This window comes from Panthera pardus, unplaced genomic scaffold (assembly GCF_024362965.1).
Source record: "Panthera pardus isolate Hobbes unplaced genomic scaffold, ASM2436296v1 HiC_scaffold_27, whole genome shotgun sequence".
In the NCBI taxonomy this organism is placed as follows: Eukaryota; Metazoa; Chordata; class Mammalia; order Carnivora; family Felidae; genus Panthera; species Panthera pardus.
This window is the reverse complement of record NW_026526843.1, coordinates 4,490,285-4,512,491: the sequence shown is the minus strand read 5'-3', so window position 1 is coordinate 4,512,491 and position 22,207 is coordinate 4,490,285. Positions and strand designations below refer to the sequence as shown.

General features: G+C 39.8%; 1 protein-coding gene and 1 long non-coding RNA gene across 15 annotated transcripts in view; one reads left to right on the top strand and one right to left on the bottom strand.

Moving 5' to 3' along the window:
• Positions 1–18,945, top strand: part of MBNL3 (muscleblind like splicing regulator 3) — a 112,294-nt gene extending 93,349 nt beyond the window's left edge. For 6 of the 10 annotated variants that reach the window (XM_019426965.2, XM_019426964.2, XM_019426969.2 and 3 more), the window contains 6 exons: positions 826–1,062; positions 4,175–4,325; positions 5,964–5,999; positions 8,910–9,004; positions 9,967–10,040; positions 11,683–11,797. In XM_019426965.2, the coding sequence (XP_019282510.1) occupies positions 826–1,062; positions 4,175–4,325; positions 5,964–5,999; positions 8,910–9,004; positions 9,967–10,023 (576 nt within the window). In that variant the 3' untranslated portion in view covers positions 10,024–10,040; positions 11,683–11,797. Of the gene's footprint in view, positions 1–825; positions 1,063–4,174; positions 4,326–5,963; positions 6,000–8,909; positions 9,005–9,966; positions 10,041–11,682 lie in introns of all 10 variants that reach the window. The other 4 variants (XM_019426973.2, XM_019426972.2, XM_019426975.2 and 1 more) reach the window with 4 other exon arrangements.
• LOC109253741 (uncharacterized) overlaps positions 14,582–22,207 on the bottom strand; it is a 112,784-nt gene continuing 105,158 nt past the window's right edge. For all 5 annotated transcript variants that reach the window (XR_008418389.1, XR_002074511.2, XR_002074517.2 and 2 more), the window contains one exon: positions 14,582–22,176. This is a non-coding gene — a long non-coding RNA (uncharacterized LOC109253741). The remainder of the gene's footprint in view (positions 22,177–22,207) is intronic.

Sequence of the window (22,207 nt, the reverse complement as noted above, 5' to 3'; positions counted from 1 at the left end):
GCATCCCTTTTGCTATGGCACAAGAGGGCTGGTGGGAATGTTCCTTTAACCCAGGCTCCAGCTTTACAGACTGGGATCGCCGTATTGTTAATGAGTCTCTACTTGCTATAATAATCCAACTGGGAAAAAAAAAGTAGATTAAGTCTCTATGAATGCAGAATATTAAGGGAGTATCATAGTATGCAAACCTTTTTCTCCATCTTAAGAATGATGGACTAGATAATGAATATCCCCGCTGCTTATGAAAAGGCAATCTAGAAGAAACTTCAGCTTTTTTGATTTATGGAAGTCCTTCAGTCTTCCCTTGTCATTCTTCCTACATTGAAATAAATAACTAGTCCATTTCATACAAAGGCAACTCCACTGGCTGACTTAAATGCCTGGCATTTGTATCGTAATGGAATCTGACTGTACACGCAACTCAGTTGTGATCCACAATTTTGCTGGGAAAAACTGCACTGCTGTGTGACAAAGACTCATCTTGGACTTTAGCAAAATAACCCCCTCTTGAAAATTTGGCTAATTACACTTCAGGCTGTGAATTAAGCGGAAGATTAAAAAGTGGTTTTCAACAATACTTTTAAAGCAGACAACTTTCCTTTGGGCATAGCGGAATATTTTTTTTTTCTAGGAATAGAAACATCTATGTGGACGTCTCACCGGGAATATGGCTTCACATTATCCTTCAGCTTTTGTAGAATTTTCCTAGATAGATGACGAAATCATGTATACTCTTGCTCTTACGTTCACTGGCAAAATAAATAAAAGCTAATCAGCTTCCAGGCATCCATGTGATATGTGTTGTCACTGTCACTGTAATTTAAGGTTTGCCGAGAATTCCAGCGCGGAAACTGTACCCGTGGTGAGAACGATTGCCGCTACGCTCACCCTACAGATGTTTCCATGATCGAGGCAAGCGATAATACTGTGACCATCTGCATGGATTACATCAAAGGCCGATGCTCCCGGGAGAAATGCAAGTACTTTCATCCTCCTGCTCACTTGCAAGCCAAACTCAGGGCAGCTCATCACCAGATGAACCACTCAGCTGCCGCCGCGATGGTAAGAACGGACCAGGGGTTGTAGGCTGTTTGGGGGGAAATGTTAGTACATTCCTCACCTTGTCTAATATCCTTATAACCATAGTCTTGAATAGTCATGAGTGGATCGTAGTATGGATAGCCAAGGTTATAAGCTGGAAAAGAGAAAACCTATTTATTCTGCTTCATCTGCTCAAATTTTCTAAAGATAATTGTTTCAAAGCTTCGCTAATGATTTTAACCTACTGTGCTTTTTCTCCCATGTTTTGGAAAAGAGTAAATTCTATCACTTAAACAGTAAATTATTTTTGAGTAGTTTTGATAGCCTAGCTAATCTTAATATCCCAAAAAGGCAGAAAGTTGTCTCTCTACCCTGTTTAAGCCACCTTCATGGACATTTTGTCAGTAAGGTAGCAGGTGGGAAAAATACATGCGTAACACTACAGTGTGATAGGTTGAGAAATAGAAATTATGATTAGTTAAGTTTGTCACAGCTGTCAATTACTTTGAAAATCTGCTTGTAGGGGCGCCTGGGTGGCTCAGTCGGTTAAGCGGCCGACTTCGGCTCAGGTCATGATCTCGCGGTCTGTGAGTTCAAGCCCCGCGTCGGGCTCTGTGCTGACAGCTCAGAGCCTGGAGCCTGTTTCGGATTCTGTGTCTCCCTCTCTCTGACCCTCCCCAGTTCATGCTCTGTCTCTGTCTCAAAAATAAATAAACGTTAAAAAATTTAAAAAAAAAAGAAAATCAGCTTGTAATTTTTTCCTTTTTTTTAATGTGGGCCTTTCCTCATGTAATAGGGTATAATAATCTCAATAAGGGACAAAACCCTGAGGAAACCTCATGTTTCCTGGCCGTGGAGAAAAAAACCACCTACAGGATCCTGAAGCCCATGTCAGGACCTTACCTTTTCATGAAAGAGATAGATTTACAGTAAAACCTTGGTTTGTGAGCATAATTCGTTCTGGGAACATGCTGATAATCCGAAGCACTCATGTATCAAAGTGAATTTCAAGAACCATTGGCTCAGTTTTGATCATGTGACATTCGGCATCACGTACTAATCGTATTGCAAGACATCGCTCGTTTATCAAGTTAAAATGTATTAGAAATGTTTGCTCGTCTTGTGGAACACTCACAGAACAAGTCACTCGCAATGCAAGGTTTTACTGTATTTTCAAACATCCCTATTTGTTCAGGTTTTCCTTATTGAGTTGAAGTTGATCTTGGTGTAGCTGGAACTTACACTTATTTTATTCCACAAAATAAGTCAGTCCCTATTCCATACAAGTGGGACTCTAGTGTCTTTGTTTCTAAGGCAAATACTCCAGATTTCTCCAGACTTTTCTTGTAGATTCTGGACTTGCTTCACCTCCTCTGTTCTCTCAGAACTGAACCCATCACTTCATGAAAGTAGAAGAAACTTATTTTCTCCCTTGATCTGTAAAACAGTCTGTTAATGAATTTTAAAAAGACTTCACCAAATGGTTTTGGTCTTAAGTTCTTTTGAAGGAGAGGATTTTAAGCTATGAAAATAGCAAGGTATCCAGAGTGTTCACTGCAGATTTTAAACCTCCAATTTTTTTTGATTACTTGGGTCAGTGGCATGGAGTTCAGAAGCAGTGTGTGTCTATGATACACAAGAGAAATACAGTTTCCCCTAAAAATAAAGGTTCTCATATGTATGGGATGTACCATTGTGCACCTGTCCCGTGCTCAGTCACGGGGCCTTCATATGTATGTGTCCATTTCTCATGATTTGAGTGTGTTTGGTAGGATGCATGTAAGTCGGTTCCAAATCTGTTGAGAATTAAATACTATCTAGTAGGCCTTCATTTGGTACTTGTGAATATCAATATAACATTCCTCTCTGAGTAGCTGGTCAGAGCAGAGTCTTAGTAGTGTGGTCAGATTGGCCCACAGGAATTGGTTTGAGGTAAGATCAAATAAAGGAGGCTTCCTGAAGAAATTTAGGCTTTCTATATTTTGAAGGATTCAGAGTTGAAATGTTTCATAAAAGAAGGATTTTTTTTGACCCTCTTCGTATTCATGTGCGTAGCTCAGGTTGACTTCACTGAAGCAGCATGTATGCATTTAAAAGCAAAAGACATGAAGAGTAAATATTTAGTTTCCAAAAAAAAAAAAAAATAGAGATACCTTTAGACTTCTTTATCCACAGGAGAAAGAAGGTCATGGCATGCCCCTTTTTGGCATATGGAATGCTCATTACTCAACACAAGTGTTCCTGTCTCCTTAAGAATTTGGAGCATACCTAATTCTTGTTGCTGGGACATGTCTTTTAAGTCACATGCAATTTGCTGAGAGAAAAAAAAATGTAGAAAGTCATGTCCAACTTCTCTAATGAATCTGATCCAGGAGCAAATTTGACCGAGTATCATGGGCACCGTGAGATTTTGAAAGAAGTGTAGACATGAAAGGAGAGTTTTAAATTCTAATACATTTTAGAATGAAACCTTACAAGGACTTAACGAAGCTGATGGTACATCCCGAAATGCACAGTGAGCATCTATAAATGAAAATTGCACATATTTTACTGTGTTATCTGGGTGAGGTGCGTCGTGAAGAAGAAAATTATTTACTTTTCCCTTACATACTAGTTGGAGGAAGCACAGTTCTAGAATTTGCACTGGAAGTCCTTATATAAATTGGATTTTGCTTTATGGAGCTACAAGATCAAACTCTGACCTCCTGACATCTGTTTTATCACCTGTATACCATTTATCTCCTAGATCCACGTTGGAATTTTAACTGACAAAAATCTCTTCCCTGCTATATCTGTTGCTTTTGCCCATCTCATCGTAATAGATTAATGGATGGACATCCCGGAGATGTTAATTTTAAATGAGTATTTGCTGTTCACAGCTTTGGGTCACGTCTTGCTCAAATGATGAGGTCCTTTGTTATTTGCTTAAATGAGTGAAGTTGAAAACCAGTATGTTTTTTCCTTGTCTGTTTATTTTCTGTGTCAGGCTAGGTACTTATCTAGTCAATTGCTCAACAGATACCCTTGCAAAGGGTTCCCGGGCCATACCTTTATCTAACTGCTGCTTTGCTTGCCTTGAGGACATTTTGTTACTTTCTTTGATGCTATTTATTATTCCATCTCTCCCTCGCAGGCCCTTCAGCCTGGTGCACTTCAACTGATACCAAAGAGATCGGCGCTTGAAAAGACCAATGGTGCCACTCCGGTCTTTAATCCCAGTGTTTTCCACTGCCAGCAGGCTCTGGCTGGCCTGCAGCTCCAGCCACCAGCATATATCCCTGCAGGTGAGAACAGGGACTCTGGGCTGCACAGATTTCATGATGGTGTGAATGTATAGAGTGCGCACCAGCTGCCAGAGTTTTGATGCGAGGACCGTCGACAGGTGTTTTGTCCGGAAATCAGACAAGGCAGTTATACTTGGTCTGCTAGTCTAGAGAACCCCAGTTTTGCTATGATTCCTGCAAATGAATGGGTTGAAATCAAACTAGGCAAAATGGTCAACATTTTTCTTTTTGGCATGTCTTAGTGTTTGCTTCTTAAGATTGATTCACTTGGTTCAGTCTCAAACTAATTCCTTGACTCTTAGGTATCCCTTTGGAAGACAGTGGTCACCCCTCAAAAAAAATGTTTCACAGTTTCAGCATTGCAATAATATATAGTCTATATATCTTTGATATGCCAAAGATAGTTATAATAAAACTACCCTGGAACTTATAGTGTCGTTATAAGACAGTATACAGTCATATATATATATATATATATATATGTAAATATATATATGTAAATATGTGTGTGTATATATATATATATACACTGTCCTATAACTGTACCATATACTATCTTATAATGACACTGTAGGTATAGTTGTATATACATATATATATGTACATACATATATATGTATAAAACACATAGTTTTAGCCTTTAACTCTTATAGCAGTTAATATAAAAAATATAGCAGCTTATCATATTTTCCTGATACTATGCAGGATATTTGGTTACCTTCTACATTCAACTGTATCTAATAGCATAACAGTTTTATACCAAATTGAATAGAAAATTTTGTTCAAATAAATATCATATGTGAGGAGAAATACCTTTCTTCCTATGGTTCAGTACTTTAAGAGTGAGCATATAATCTCTTAGGGATAAATGGAAAATCCTAATCACTGAGAGTAGAGTAGTTTTTTGGTTTTTGCCAGAATCATAAATGCCCCAGTTTGGCAACTATTATGAAGTGATACTGACATGCTTTAAAGTTATTTTAGAAAACTTTATTAATTCTGTAAACATACTAAGCACATGGTATTATATACCTGCCCTTGTAACAACCTGTTGGTTAACTGATAAATTAATCAGCTAATTTGTTTGGAAAGAAGACCTAAAAAAAGTCTTTATTTACTAACCACAGTAGTTCTTTATGATATCACTTTAAAAACACAGTTTTTAGACTTTTTTTGCTGGATTTGGCTAATTCAAAGTCTGGTTTCCTGAGCACAATGTCAGAAGACTCCCTTTCCCCTTAATCAAAAACAAAACTAAAACCTGTCGGGCTGAGCGCCCCCTCTTGATGAAAAAAGCCTGTTTACTGTATGTTCATAGTCCAGTCCACGGTTGTGAGAAAGAAGAGGCTGTGGTAAAATGTGCCCAAAATAAATATGTAATTGAAGTGAGGTAATTCCTTTAAAGAAAACTTAATGTTCGCTCTTATACCTAAGAATCCAAGAATTACTTTGATTACCTGGGTTGGTGATCTTAAAACTGAGCTATAATTATAAGCATGGGAAATTACTGGATTTGCATGTGCTCATTAATTAATATTGCAAAGAATATCTTTCGGGTTAAAAACTATTTCTCTCAGTAAAGATGTAATAATGAAATCTCTCTCCTTTACTTTTCACGCTTTTCTGCATGGTGTACAGGGCCCATACTGTGCATGGCACCCGCTTCAAGTGTTGGTAGGTTTTGTACAAACATTCTCAACTTTTTCTAATCTGAAAAAAAAACGTGTTTTTCTGTCATGACTGTGAAAGAGATGAGTGACTGAGTGATGTGGCTCCTGGGCCACTGGCTTGGGGGGAAGGGCATGTGGAGTCGGGGCACAAAGAAGAGAGAAAACAGACAAGGTAAAGCAGGTTGAAAATGTTGCTGGAGTCTACCTTTGCCATCAGGAAAGCTGAGCATACTTATGACAAAAGTTTCAAGAAGCTATTTCTGTCTCCGTTTCCGCCACTGTGGCTACCAGACCTTCCCCTCTCCTGCTGTTCTGATGCACCTCTGTTGTGATCGTAACAGTTTATATGTACACATTATATCTCAGAAAAGCAGTTGCATTGCTGAGCATAGGCAGGCTAGGGCACCTCGTCCCAACTAAGAAGAAAATAAGACAGTTCTGCACTTTTGTATTTTAAAGCTGATGTCCTAGCTGCATTTTGACATTTTCTGAGGATTTAAGATGTAATATGGTGCTGTTTCATATCTTTGTGGAATCTCAACACTGCTACACTCTGGGGTCCTAGTTGGTTGCCACTGTGGCCAAACACTAACCCTGCCATGTGTCTGTTTGCGTCCTACAAATTGCAGCTGAAATATTTTGAAACATTTCCTTATCTAGCCAGAGTGGACACTTTTGTTCTTAGCTTTACATCTGTGACTAAGACATTTTAAAAGATTTCAAATGTATAATTTGTAAAGTATCACAAAATGATCCTTCCCTCCCCCCCCCAAAAAAAAGTTATTCATGAGATCTAAATCATTCAATACTCAAATGTTGAGAAAGGATGAGTTAAGCAGAGTGAGAGCATTCTGTAGTGTTCTAGAATGAAGTGCCATGTGCGTGGAAACCAGGCCCAACAGAACCCTTTCAAAATGATTCTTTGGGATTATGTAATTTTTAACAGTCAGTTACACGCAGATCCTTTAATTCGTCACCAACACAATCTGGTGTCCCTCTTAAGACCATTTTTAGGGACACCTGGGGTGGCTCAGTCGGTTAAGTGTCTGACTCTTGATTTCGGCTCAGGTCATGATCTCATGGTTCACGAGACGGAGCCCCGCATTGGGCTCTGCACCGACAGCGCAGGGCCTGCTTGGGATTCTCTCTCCCCCTCTTTCTCTGCCCTTCCCCTGCTCGTGCATCCGCAGGTGCACACACACTCTCACACACGCACGTGATAAAAATCAATAAAAGCCCATTTTTACATCGCCCCTACTGCAGAAGATAAGAAAGTGACTTGTTTCTGGTACAGGAGTTCCCAGCCCCTACAGTCCATGGGAACCAGGCACGGACCAGGAGAAAATAGCTCCGTGTGCTACAGGGAGGAATTATCCCACCCCCCCCCCCACCCCCACCATCTCATATCAATCCAGTGCTTTTCATCCTATTTGAGAGCTTGCCACGGCTTAACCTTCATCCTGTTGGTTGCCCAGAGTAGATGCAGAACCCAAAAGGGACCAGTGTTACTGAGGGATTGGCTGTCCCCTGAAGGAAATGGAAACATTTCCACTGATACTGACGGGAGCATCGTACGCATGTGGTTAGAACAGACTTCTGCAAGTTGGGAAAACGTGTCTGTGTCTTCACGTTTTGTGACTCCGTACCCCTGTCTTTGCACCTAAGAGCTCTGTGTAGGAATGCAAACTGCGTGTTTCAGTGGCACTGCATCCTGTATAGTTGCTGTGCTCCTAAAGGGAAAACAAGAGTGTAGAATCGGCATGTGATACAGTAAGGGGTGTCTATAGGTAACAGCTAACCGGAGATACACATAAGGGCTAAGTACAGGATTTCTGTTGATCACCATTTGGGGTACATCTGTGGTTTCTGTGACATGGTGTATATTGATCTTCCTCTCTCCGTGCCATTCACTTGCTCTGTAGACTTTGAGAAAATCTGAATTCAATGGATGTAGACATAAATTATTATATATGCACGCTCACCATTCACACATTAATTCCTTCGTTTGCTTTCCAAAATGAGCTAGGAATGAGAAAAGCATCTAAAAAGCTTTCAAAATGGGCTAGAGACTAGAAAAGGCAAAAGGAAACCGTCCTGAGAGAGATGTTACAGCTGCTAGCCATACAGTCATGGCTGCAATAATTGGGATGAAGACCAGATTTTGCCATATATTTACCATGAAGCACCCTGTGTGTTTGTTTGGTAAATAGCCTAGATTTCCAAGGGCTTTGCCAAAGCCGTACTTAAAAATCTGTGTGCATAGTCCACCGTATTCTTCATATCTGCTCCCCTACCATACACAGGCCCACCAATCGAACTGCCTTGTTGTTGTTGTTGTTGTTGTTGTTGTTGTTATTGTTGCATGTAGATCAGGTAAGTACATCTATAGTTGTCTCTTTGCACCTGCAAATGCAGTGACGATAGTCAGGTCTATAAGTTAGTGAACCCAAACACCAATCCACACTTCCCTACTCACACTCAGATGTGCAAACCAGCCACTTGTCTGCTTCACTAGGTATTCCTATAGATAGCCTTGGTAAAATCAGATTCTGTCATATGTACTCCTTGTAACCCTTTCTGAAAATGTGGCCTTTTAAGTCAACTAGAATGTGATTCTGCTAAAAAAAAAACAAAAACAAAAACAAAAAAAAACTAACTGGTTGAGAATGATTCCATTTTCCTTAATGGTAACTATAATTGGCTTTCCCCTTTTCTCTTTTTAAATTTTTCCCCCTTCCACGCTGTGTTGCTTTGCACTGACTGTGATTGCATGTTGCACCCTGGTGTATCCATCGTGATGATGTCACATGGCTTGTTGCTGTGATACCTACCACGCCCCATTCCATCGTGTATGTCATGGCTGCATAAATTCTCCACCCTTCCGTGTGTTGCTTCCATGGTTTCCTACTGAAAGTGCCCATGATGCACGGTGCAACACCTACCACTGTGTCTGCAGCAACACCACCTGCCGCCAGCGTTCCGTTCACTGCAACAGCCGCAGGCAATCAGGTTTGGCCATTTATTTTACCTGTTCAGATAACTACAGCGTGTTGGTAAGGCGCAGTATATGCTTTTTGGATTGGCGCGAGATGATCCAGATTCCTATGTGTCTGTTGAGCAGTTGTGACATTTAGAATTTTTCTCGTTGCGTATATTCTAGCAGAATGAATCTGCCACACATCCTCAGATGAATCCGGTTTTCTCATGTTCGCTCAGGTACCAGAGGTTGCCCTTCATATGCCGTATCCACGATTGTTGCTGTCACACCAATCCTCAAATCCATATACTGGGGGTTCCTTAAATGCTTCCTCATGGGTCAGGAGAAGAATTTATTTTCTTTTACTACCATCTTTCTGGTCATTGCGCTTCAACTTTCATTGAGTACAGTCATCACCTTTACCTTCAGATCTGCTGGAGAGAAAGCGAGGTAACACATTTCTCTCCAGGGCACAGAGATCCTTATCATCGCCCAGTGATGACATCAGAGATGTCATACTGACGCTCAGTGACACACAGTGATGACATCAGAGATCTCACACTGACATTAGATGTGCTTGTGTTGTTGTGGTTTTCATTCGCTTTAGGTACTTACAGGCAGAGTCGCAAGACAAATTCTAGGCTGTGGGAGAGTCTTGAAACTGTAATGAGATACGTAGAATAACTATCGTGTAATGTTATGGCTGTTTTGCCTTACGAAGGTGGTAACCATGCTTCAAGACTGCACATCCCACAGCTGCTTCCATTTACAAGTACGATAACCACACGGCACATAGAGCATTAACCCATTGGGGAAACAAACCACATTCAGACCTGTGCTCTGGACAATTAACTATTAGCGGATATGGTGAATATGTCTAAATTTTTCTGTGAAATTGATTCTGCTTATTAATTACCATGCCCCAACAGTGAACAAAATAAATGGAATTCTCTCGAGAAACTATTTTAATCTAAAATCTTTTTTACTACTATAGATACCCCCATTATCAATAGATGAACTGAATAGCAGCATGTTTGTTTCACAGATGTAGAAGTTACCAGTAGAACAGTAAGTTGCTTTAAGTACTAATATGAATAATATGTATAGGTTGTATCTTTTATTTACACAATTGCATTTCTAAGGGCTTTGGTAAATATTTTCATTGATAGATATTGCTTATAACTTAGAGCTTTATTTAAGCATCCTCAACTGTCCAAATTGAAATGTGGGGAGCAAATAATGCAGTTTTTTTCCATGAAAAATGACAGCCGGTACTGTATTTTCCCAATGAGTTTACAAATTCTGAAATGTTTTCCTGTTATTAAAGGAGTATGATTTGTCAGCCCAAGGCACAGATCACTTTTGAATTTTAATCCTTTAACACTTTTCTAGCTTCATTTTTTTTGTTAGTGCTGAAGTAAAGCAAAACAATTTTGTCACAGTTTGACTAAGATGAATATCTTAAAGCCAGTAAGCAGTATGCTTCTCCCATGATGTTGTAGAAGATAGTGCTTTTAAAGTCTGCCATTATGTGTTGCTTTCCATGTAAGTCTATCAGAATTGCTTCAGCTGTTTTGAATTTGAGTGACACAATTTAGTACTGTAATCATTATTTTCATTCAAATCATGGCTTTAAAGAAATGTGTTGTTGTTGGATTCCCCTTCCCCCCCCCCCACCCCCACCCCCCCACCTTTGATCTCCTCTTTGCCTGGTCCGGGGCAGCCCTAGCACATACTTAATTTGAGCAGTCATTGACTTGGAAAATGTGACTTTTCAAGCCACTTAAGACTCCTAGGTATCTTAATTAATTAATAATAGGGACTTATTCAACAAGTGTACCACTTCTGAATGGCATTTGTTAGTCATTGAAAATTTGAGGTTCTCAGAACTGGCTCCAAACACTCACTCCGTCCTGGGCAGAGCCTACAGCTGACTGCACATTAGATAAACAAGTCCCTTCAACCCTAAGGAGTGTTTTAAAAAGACACCTTCGAGGGCATGGAATAACTGAGGTACCTGTACATTGTAATTGTGTTCAGGGGTACCATTTGGGATGATGGCAACTTGGGAATAGCACCAAACATGAGAATATAGGTTTTGCACTCACTTGCCTGATTCTCATGGGCTGCTTTCTTTACATCAAGTAAACAAAAGTGGTCAAATATAATTAGCTTTCCAACAGTACATGTTTGAGAATCGTGATTCCTTTCTGCCAGATTCCATTAGAAAACGTAGAGGTATTTGGCAGACCGTAATCACTTCAATGTGTAACAGATGTTGAACATTTCCCCAAAGTTCAAAACTGTAATTTTGTAAAATACTATATACCTAGATTTCACACCTTGGCTATTTCCACATGGCTCCAAAACGTTCAGATTAAAAAGTTTAAAGTTTGGTTAATATTTGCTTGTTGAAGAAAGTAGAGAGACGGGTGGATGTTCATCAAAACGTTTAAGCGTTGTGCGGATAATGCCTTAACTTAGGGCAATTCTGTACATTAGCGCTCAGTGGCAACCATAAACTGTCATGGTATATGACTCTTGGCGACCATTTCTGACAGCCCCATTTCCACAGATGTAGAGCATGAAACTCAGGGTGGGTAATATATTGGCAGTTCACGTACAGAACTGGCACAAGAGACAAGTATCCCGACTCCTGCTTCAATAACCCCTTAATGTTTCTCACTCTTTCTTTCTTCTTCCATTTCAGTCGAAATTCTGAACAACAGAGCTATGGAGTATCAGGATCTCTCCGTGAGAACCTCCATATGGCCTTTCTATATATATTCTCATAGGTCTTCTACCAACACAAGAATAAGTGTGGTACAGTCAATATATTAAACAAAACCCACTTACCAACCAACAAATTCAAACAAAAATAAAACATTAGCCAATCAGTGCAGATGTTAAAACATGAATAGAAAACTACCATTTATCTTATCTGAATTATTAGGTAGAACATGACCGTAACATTTTGTCATCTGTTGCATTATTCTTTGTGATTTTCCAATAACAAATATGCTGAGTGAATCTCTACAGTGGACTGTTGGCTTACTGTGCATTCTTGGTGGATAAATGTTCATCTGTTTTGAAGTGTTACCTTACTGTTTTGTTTACACAATAGTCTATTGGGTTGATTTAGAATGTAGCAAGTGTATCCAATACCGTTTTTCCCACTATTGTATTGTATTCTATTGTATTGTATTGTATTGTATTGTATTGTATTGTATTGTATTGTATTGTGGTGTGATGTGTTGTGCTAGGTTTTTACATACTATAGTGTTTTCCTCTAGATGTGTGGTGTTTGATTTCAACTAAAATATTACTAATGGGAAGCAGAAATGTCTGTGTTTAAAACCATTACAGATTAATATTAATATGCTTTCTCTCTCTTTAGAACATGTCTGTAGGTTTCTTGGGGCAGACTTTTAAAAGGCCTCACTTTTGAGTGTGCGCAAAGCCTGTTCATAAGCATGCATGTGTATAATTTGTACCTGCAGATCTGACCTTGCATAATACAATCACGTGAGTAGGTATTTTTGGTGAGAGAGAAATAATTACCTGCAAAAAAAACCCAGGAAACTTCTTGAAATATGAACCTCTAATCTCACTCCTTAAGAAGCTTGCAAAATTACAATTTACCTGTAAGTGAATTTGTCGGCATTTATCCTAAAAGAATTATGTAAGGTGCCCGTTACATTTTTTGTGGTTCAAGGATCCTATCTCCTAGGTTGAGCATCTAAAGCTCAGCCATTTGTCAAATTCAGCTGAAAATTGTTACTTGGAGGCTTAAAGGTATGCTAATTGTAGGTTATAAATTAAACAGAGAGACGGAGGGGTAGAGATAGTTTTTACATTTTGGAGGAAAGTGTGTAAAAAACCATTGCAACGTAACCTTTTACACAAGTGCCATTCTCTGAATACAAATGGCTCGTGCTCTTTAGACTTGTCTCTGAATAATAAGTAAGCTCCAGTCTTGCAAAAGTCAGGGTGAAGGAGATTTGATTCGAAGGGAGGCCCTTGTCCCCCAGATGGACAGTCTTTCCAACTGATCACAGTTGGAGCCCGAGTATGGGTTTGGAGAAATGGCGGGGTGGCGAGGCGGGGTAGGAAGGCATTTTAAATTATTCTCTGATTTACTTAAAACTTATAGGAGGGCTGTCCACGATTGTCTTTAGCTTCCATTCGACTGAATTTCCAGTTCTGCTGACCACTTCAGTGAAGGAGCAGGTGCCTATGCCAAGTGCTGCCCTTCCCAGACTTGATTGACAAGAGTCTCTCCTATCATAACCCAGCCATTTGTTTGTTTCTTTATTTAGGTCTGTTTGTTTTTATATGTATTTGAAAATTATAATAGAGAGGTTTTTAGCACCCTTTGGATGAAACAGACCAGCTATACCCCATAGAGCTGAGCTGAATTCACATTACTAATACTTATGAAATAATTTATAACCAAGTAAAATAGTGATTCCTATGGCATGTGATGTAGCTCCTCCATATACTCAGCGATTAAAGTTACTATTCTTACACAGTGCTGGAACCGTAGGATATAATATTTGCTACTAAATATTTATTCTTTCACTAGAAAGCATGCAATCATCAAATTTAACATGTAAACCAGGTTTATTTTCCTGCATGAAAATGACAGGCAAAGAGAAAATTCCCACTTAGGATACCTTAAGCTGGCTAGCAGCATTTGAATCACAGAACGATGGAGTTGGCAAACCCTTCTCACAATCGATGAAACCGAGGCCTAGGGCATGTGACCTGCTCAAGGCCACCTGCCTACCTGATCGGTGACAGTGAGACCCTGAACAACTCTCCTGACTTTCTGTTGTTCCTCTGTTTCACATTGTTTGTGCTTCGGAACATTTGAGACCCCATCCCGAAGCAGATCAGTATAGCTCAGGATACAAAAGAGCAAAAAATAGCTGTTTGGTATGTGATAGCCTGTTGTTCTTAATTCGCAATCCCAGATCCCGGTCATCGGTAATTTCAAGATATTGTCATCTGTTAACAGTATTGCCTGGGGTTACAGAATAAGAGGTGTCCTGACTTTTACCTGTTGATTCCTTGAACCACTTAATTTCTGTTTCCCAAAATCTTAACATTCTTAGAGAAGAAAGTAGTGTATGCCTTTGTGAAATGACTTGTGTGTAGAGCTGAGTTTTGTGTAACTGTGCCAGTCCCTTTCCGGAAGGGCAGAGCTGATCCCACAAATCGGGGAAGGATACACCTGAGCCAGACTGGTTGTATTCCTTAAAGGGGTTAGAGATGTTTTCAGTGCAGAACGAACTCTTTTTGTGTCATTCGACGTTCCGCGAAAGCATGCTGTCTCATTTCACCTTTGAAACTCCTGGCGAAGATGCACATAGACAAGAAACCTAGAGAACAGCAGTGTTTCTGATGCTGTGAGCACTGGAAGACATCAGTAGTGACTTGTTTTTTAGTAAGAGGGTCCGTGAAGGATATTCAGGGTAGTTGTAGATTTGGTGCCATAATATTTGATAATGGCTGGCATTTTACAAGTTGCTTTGTAAATGAATTTAAAGAAAGAAAACTCAAAGCACTAAAGTTTTGATCAGATGTGAAAGAACTTTGACAAAAAGGCAATTTTAAGATAGCACTCTTTAAACTAGTTGTGCAATGTCTTATTCAAATTATGTTTATTCAAGAAAAGAAGAAAGGAAAGTCATTAGACTATAAATTCGCAGTTCAAAAGCCAAGTCACAAGACTAATCAGTGACTCTAAACAACAATTTACTGGATGAATTGTATATATTAAATTCCAACCACTTGTGATTCTTAGTTAACATTTTATAAGCTTTGTATATGACAAGGGCTTCTATTCTTATTTATCCAAAATTATTGTCTTTGTCCACTTCTCTCACTCAGCCTTTTGCAAAATTAGGCCAGAGTACTGAAACTTGGATAAAACAGGTCAGGTATACAGAGAAAATCATCTAGAAGTTATCTGTTAAGAGGGTTTTAGTAGTATCCAAAATTTTTTTTTCAAAAGGCACTATGTGACCATAAGTATATCTTAAAGAGGGATAAAGATTAAATTAAAACCAAATGGATTCATAAAATTGCTACTTAAATACAGTATTTACTTTGACAATTGGAGCATGATTCTCTAACCAGCTGTTGCGTTTCATCTCACTTGTCTAGACTAGAGTCTAATTTGTAGTTCGTTGTCATGTGAAAAGCCATCTTCTCCCTCCTCCATCCACCTTCGCCATCCATTTTTTGAACATGTGAAAGCACTTTGATCTTGCCGTTAAGTGTTGTCCTCTTTTTGTCTCTTCTCCATTTCTACACACGTTGAACTAGAAGTAGGGAAATCTGATTCCCCAATTCTGTTGAATAGATGTAGGGAGATAGTGGCCTAATTTTTCATTGTACCAGTCAGTGCCTGTCAAAGGCACCGGAATGAATAGTATCGAAAAGAGTGTCACAACTTTTTTTGCAAACTTAGTTGATTGCGTCATCAAACTGTCGATTTAATTACAAGATCTGGGTTCTGAGCACCAAGTCACCGATTGGTGCCATGTTTTCATTTTTCTTTTTTAGTTTTTAAGGTTTTCATTTCACTACGTTTTTTGTATCTAAGTAACTCATGAACTTAATTTTGAAGGAGAGTTAGAGAAAGTTGGATTTTACTACATGTATTCAACCCACCTAGATAGGTTTGACACTGATACTGAAGCATGACAACATAGAGATTATAGTCCATAGTTATTCTTTACAGCTCACAGTTTAAGAACAAACTTAACTTTATATACAAATAATAATTTTTAACTAATTATATTTAGTCGTTGCTTGAGCAACAAAACTACAACATGGCTACCTTTAGACACATTTTTTTGATAATAATTTTACTTGTCAACTATACATGGTTTTTGACAGTATGAGCCTGTAGAAGGTACAGCTCAAAACTCAGAGAACAGATCTAGCGGGATTTTCCTTGAAGCCCAAATTGCCACGCAAACGCTGAATGTGTGTCCTTGTATGACTTTTGGATCAAAAAGTTTACAACACATGGATTCTAGAGTCAGCTTTATAGCTTATAGAATTTGTTGTGTGGATAGGGTTATTCCACAGTGTTTAGACTTCAAAACACAATTATTGCATTTATAATCTATTACCTGACCTTTTTTCATGACGTTGTGTTTTCCAAATTACCCCGTGCAGGAGGCGTGGCTGTCACGGCAAAAATTCTCTTTTCTGGAATTGTGTACTCACACAAATATACCCAAGTGAGGATTGAAGAATGATGAAAGCCTATTTTGAAATGAATTCCGATTTGTAAAACCACGCATAAAGATACTGTGGAATGACCCCTTAACAGTGTTTGAGAGGCATATGCTGCAGCCAACTGATGGTCTCAGTTAGGGTGCGACTGTGTGAGAAACACCTTTTTTGCACTTATGTACATAGTCCATGAACACTATGCTTGGAGTTTTTTGTTTTTTTAATATAAGAAATCTGTGATAATAGTGGAAAAGTTAGTAAGATAGAGGTATTTCTAAGGCCTTGAGAAAGAGGGGGATTTTGCTTAAGAAGATGTAACTAAAGCCTGATGTTGCTTTGCTGTTGCGGAAGCTTTCTGGTTTGCTACAGGTAGGTCACCAAAAGAAAAGACTGGTAACTGGTTACTCTCCATTGTAAACACACGCACACACACACACACGCGCGCGCACACACACACACACACACACACACACACACACACCAGGCAGGGTTCTGGCAAAGGTTTTCTTTTTTCAATGGTTGCAAGCAGTAAAACACCCTGTAAGTTACAAGATGGAGAGTTCCATTCTGATCAACAGAGATGTCATCTTTGATAGAAAATTCCATATTGAGAGGTATCAGTTACATCAATTAATACCCACTTCAGTGACAATCAAATTGTTAACATTCACCACTATTTCCCCCTTTAAAATCCATATCCTAAAACCAAATCGGCAACCATTGAAAGACTTAATTTAACAATTAAGTGTGGCCAGCTTGGGGCATTTCGTTCCCTCTAACAACAACAACAAAATACCCCTGGCACAGCTGTTCAGTGGAAGCTGTTTTCTGACTTCCCTTTACCAGATTAGAAAGTGCTTCACTGTGCCGCCACAGCCTCCCACTGCTTGACCTAACAGAAGAGAACCAGTCCCAATCTTACATACGGAGCTGGAAAAGAATGTTTTAACCAGACCGTCCCTGACAATTGGAGCTCCCCTATCACGTACCAGTCACCATCTCACTTTTTGTCGTCTCCAGGCAATGAGGTTAGATGGATGACCATTGGTACTTGGAGTCTTTCGCGTCTTGGGGTGTGTCACCCTCGCCTTGGAGAAGTTACCCACCCTGGGATTAAGGGAGTTGGTATTAGTATCACTTACCCATGTTGATGGTCCTCATTTACAGAGACAGGAAGATACGCCAAAGCCAGCAAGCAACCAAGCCTTAACGGTTGTCCAATAGCTCAGGGCCAGTTGGTTGGCAATTTCTCTTTTTCTCCCTTCAGCCCTTAATCATTTAGAGTCGGCTGTACAACTAACAGCCCGACCGTCTGACCAGCATTTCCACTGGTATAAAATGTAAGCATTCATGCCTTCTGTAGTTAGGGACTCCCAACTCCAACCTCATCGCCAACATACTTTCCCAACTTACCCTGTGTTCTTGTGTTGACACTTCCTTGTGCATCTGTACGCCACGAGAATATATTGTCATGAGGTCAATAGACATGTAAGATTTTAAGTGAAGAATCATCTATAAAACAGTAAGAATGAACCTAGAAGCATCACAAAAGATAACCGATTAGTTGATGGCATGTTGTGCACACTGACAGCCGTTGGGTCACGCTCTTTGGAGCTCAGACACAGTGGCTCTATCTCAGTAAGTCAAATTAGAGAATGAAGTATAACAAAATGTGAATGACTCGAGGCCAAAAAGGGACCTTTGTTATTAAAGCTGGGAAAGGGTTCAGTTTGACTAGTTCGTACAGTTTCCAGAGCCTCCACCTGGCCTGGAAACAACCATCCATTACTACTCCAAAGCAGGATTATTCCAGGAAATTTGATCTTTAAATAGAACCCATCCTCAATTATACCGTACCCGAAAGGAAAAAATATATCACTATAAAATAAGCCACAACTATTTGAAAGTATTGCAAAAATTCTCACCTTCTACATTGTACACCTTCTACATTGTATTACTTTAATTAAAAAAAAATACCTCTGTAACAAGACCTAAAAGTAACCCAACTTTAAGCCATGCTCTTTTCTCCCAAACACACAACCTAAAGATTTATATGTCATAGAACTGCATGGTTGCAAAGCTTTATGTCTGTATACAGATGCTATTTGTTCATGATGGAAACCAAATTATTCTGTTGCTGTGTCTTTTGTGTCTAGCAGTTGAGAGAATGATCTGGCCATCATACCCTTGGGTTCTGGGGTTGCCCTTTTCAAAATAAATTTCCTTTTATTATTACTGTTAGTGCTTGATTATTTGCAAATGAGCCATTTGTTATCACGGCCCCAAGTTACAATCTTTTAAATGTAAAGATGTTCCTAAATGTACTCTTTTTAAAAGAGCTTTCTGTAATGTTTGTATAACAACGTTCCAGTATGATGTAGAAAATGGAAGCACACATTTGGGGCAGAAGAATGCCCATTTTGAGATCCCCGTGGAGAAGAAAATTATTAGCCACATGCAACAATTAACAATTTAAATAATGACCACAATAGTTCAGAAATGTAAACTGTTCGCATCATATTTTGCCTCCAAAATGCAATCGTTCATTCCCTCAACTGCTATCAATAGGTTAGATGCTTTGACTTTTTTCTGTTCTCCCCCCCCAAATTATAGTGCTCTACTGCTTGTTTGTGTTTAGAAGTGTGCATTATGCAGTCATTTTAGTATGCTACTTCTGCATTGTTTATTTTTGGTTCTTTTAATAAAATGTGTAAATGTCTTGGTTATGTCTTTTTTTTATGAATCCATATTCACACATTAGGAGTTTACTTAAAAGCTACTCCTGTTCTAGTATATCAACCCTAATATTTAGTAATTCTAATACAAAATTTAAATTTATGATTTGGTTCAAAGATCTATTTCATGCATAAAAGAAATTTATTTCCAGATATACCTTCAGTATTATGAATTATATAGATAATACATTCATTGTATTAGACATATTATTTCTTTGATAGTGAAGTTACTAACACCGGAAAGGCACATTTGTATTTTAGTAAAAGAAAACTAAACATTTTGAGATAATGCTTACTGGCTTCTATTGTGCTTCAGAAATCCTGAGGCATTTTATAAGATACGTTATTAGAAGTTTGTATTTTCTGGTAATTCATTTCTATCTTGCATCTTCAGTGGAACATAGGAAACCAGTGTTGTTCATTTCCTTTTTTTCAAGATGGGCATCAATGGTTTCATAACAATGAGATGCATGAATTTTTCCATCAAAATGTTCTCTCACTTAAAATTGGTTTTCTCCAACAAATGGCACTGGAATGAACAGATAATGATTTTTCTTCTTTAAGAAAGCAAAATGTAACTTGATAATACTTTATTCTGACAGATTTCTAACTACTTAAAAAACGCTAGTTGGGAATTTCTCTGGATTGGCCACTGTTTGGTAGTCGGGCTGGTAGAAAACTCAGGCGAAGAGGCTTTGGCTGAGACGAGAGGCTGTGGCAGATTAAAGTATTCTTCACGTGTCTGTAACTGTGCAAAGAGCCAGGGAGGAAATCCAGTGTCGGCCGAATCATACAGAGCTAAGAGCTCCCTCGTCCCTTGTTCCCTGCTTTCCTCTTTCTGCTGCGTGTGCCTCCCACTATGGCACTTCTCGATAAGCCGACTTTGAGCCCGTGGGCGTGTGGTACATGTTTCTGTGAGTCTGTGGTAATCCCAGCATGAATACCAGTTCACTTGGACATTTACAAAAGGTCTTTGGCCCCTTCAGAATCCAGTTTATGTTTTCTTCTTCAAAGCTGCTGAATGATAGATAAGCATTCAGGGCAGGCATTCCCAACCACAATCAAAATGGAGTTTCTCTTGGCCAGAGGGAAGCTGACCCACAGGCAAAACCGGATATGGATGTAAAGGTTAGCGTGGTGCTTTTCAACCTCTTTGTTCAGCTCTTCTAAGAGTCTCTCTGTGGTGGCTTCTGGCTCCCTAGAAGCCCCAGGTAGCAACTTGGGCCTGCTAACCCGGACAAATCTGGGCTTTTTTCCTTCGGGAACTTCCCTGCTGGGCACCTCAGGCTATGGAGAGCGGCTCTGAGCTGAGATCTAAGAGACCACTCACGCTATGGTTTTAGACTGGCAGTGTTTGTGTGCTGCCCCCTGGGAATGTTTGTATTTTAAAAGGCATGACTCCAGGCATCTGGCTGGCTCAGTCAGTAGAGCAATGCGATTCTTGATCTCAAGTCGTAAGTTTGAGGCCCACGTTGGGTGTAGAGTTTACTTAAAAAACAAAAAGGCATGACTCTCCAGTGGTCAAATAGCAGACAGCCACTTGCCTAGACAGGGATATATATTTTTACTGAAACAAACAGCATTTGGGCAGCGATCAAATTCCTATGGACAAGTGGTACCATCATTTACGACCTCAAGAAGGCCAAAAAAGAAGGCTCTTGTAATTCTGTTATTGTCAGGAAAGTTCTGCTATAATAATGAACCCAAAATAGTGACAAGATAGTAAACATTGCACAGTTCCACGGGCCAGAATCCACTCAACGTGGTCAGCATCTGTAGTAAAGAGCATGACCTGCGATAAGCCTGATGCGTGATCACATTTCTGTAATCGCCTAATGCCTATACTTGCTAATATTCAACAGATGGACGCACATACTGAGATTTTTTTTTCTTTAGTCTTTCTTGTCCTAGAAATGCTCATCTAACCGAGCCCTCCCAGATTTTCCTTTCAGTGCCTGGATTTACACTTCTCCCTTAGGCAGGAAGACCATGGATATGTGGGGGAACAAAAGCCAAGAGTGGTAATGATAGAAAGGCCAGCCACCTGGATGGAATGGTGAGGTTTGTGACAGGAACAGGAGGTCCGGTTCCTGTCTTTAGAAACAGAAGCCTGAAGCAAAAGCATAGCCTTCCAAAGTGGAAATCAGAATAAGAGGCAATCTGTGTAAGAAGGAACTTGTGGTCAGCGCAGAGGCAGGCAGGGCATCTGGGGCAAAGCAGAAGAGACGCAGGAAAAACCATACATTTTCCTGATGCGAACGAGGGAGGTTTTCCCCCATGAATGATTCAGTGCATTGCATGGATGTACAAGTACAAAGAGAGGAATCGGTGAAAGATCACAGAATGTCAGTGGTTGAACAGCGACAAGCAGTGGCAACAGCACCTGTTAACGCAGACAGCCTGCTGATTACCAACAGGACTTGAGAGAATGCAGAAGGAATCTGAGGAGTCTCTGCCGTCAGCATGCTTCTAAGAGTATTACAGCCACAGATGATGGTCAACTCATTGAGGATCAATGTAGGTCTCAAGAAGAGCGGGGAGAAGATTAAGATCGGGACTGAGACTTTGCCTTTAGCCTTCATGACTTGAAGAGTTGAACAATTCTTTCTTGGGGAAATTGGCAGTTAAGAAAGAAACATATCTGTGTTAATTTTATACACACACACACACACACACACATATATGTAGTAAGTGGTTATTGATGTGCCTTTGTTAACTATTTAATAAACGTGTGTAGTTCAAAGTGTTTGGGTTCTTCTCAATTTCTATTTACAAAGTCTCATGTTAAAGAAACCCGTTTATGGGTTGTTATACAAGGAAACACCTGAGCTCACCTGAATCCAGGCACTCAACGGTCACAATTTAGGGGTCCAGGTAGGGGCTACTAAGAAAACGAGGCACCTCTGTTGACAGTAACACCTCAGTTCAGTGGCTGTTCAGGGCCTCGCTGAATATCAAGCAAGTGTTGACCACAAACTGAGCACCGGCCAATGGTAGAGACCTCTATAATAAGCAACTCCTTTCTCCTGATGGACATCGTCAGAGATGCTGTAGATCCTGAAGATGCTTCGGACCTCAGGAGTCACTGGGATGAGATTGTGGGGCCAGAGGGGAGGGGCACTCAAACCGTTCAGGAAAAGTGGCGCAGGAGTGTCAGACATGCAGCCACAACCACTACTGTCGTCCTCTAGTCTCCACATCCCGGAGAAATGTCCCTGTGGTAAAAATAAAGATACACAGGTCCAG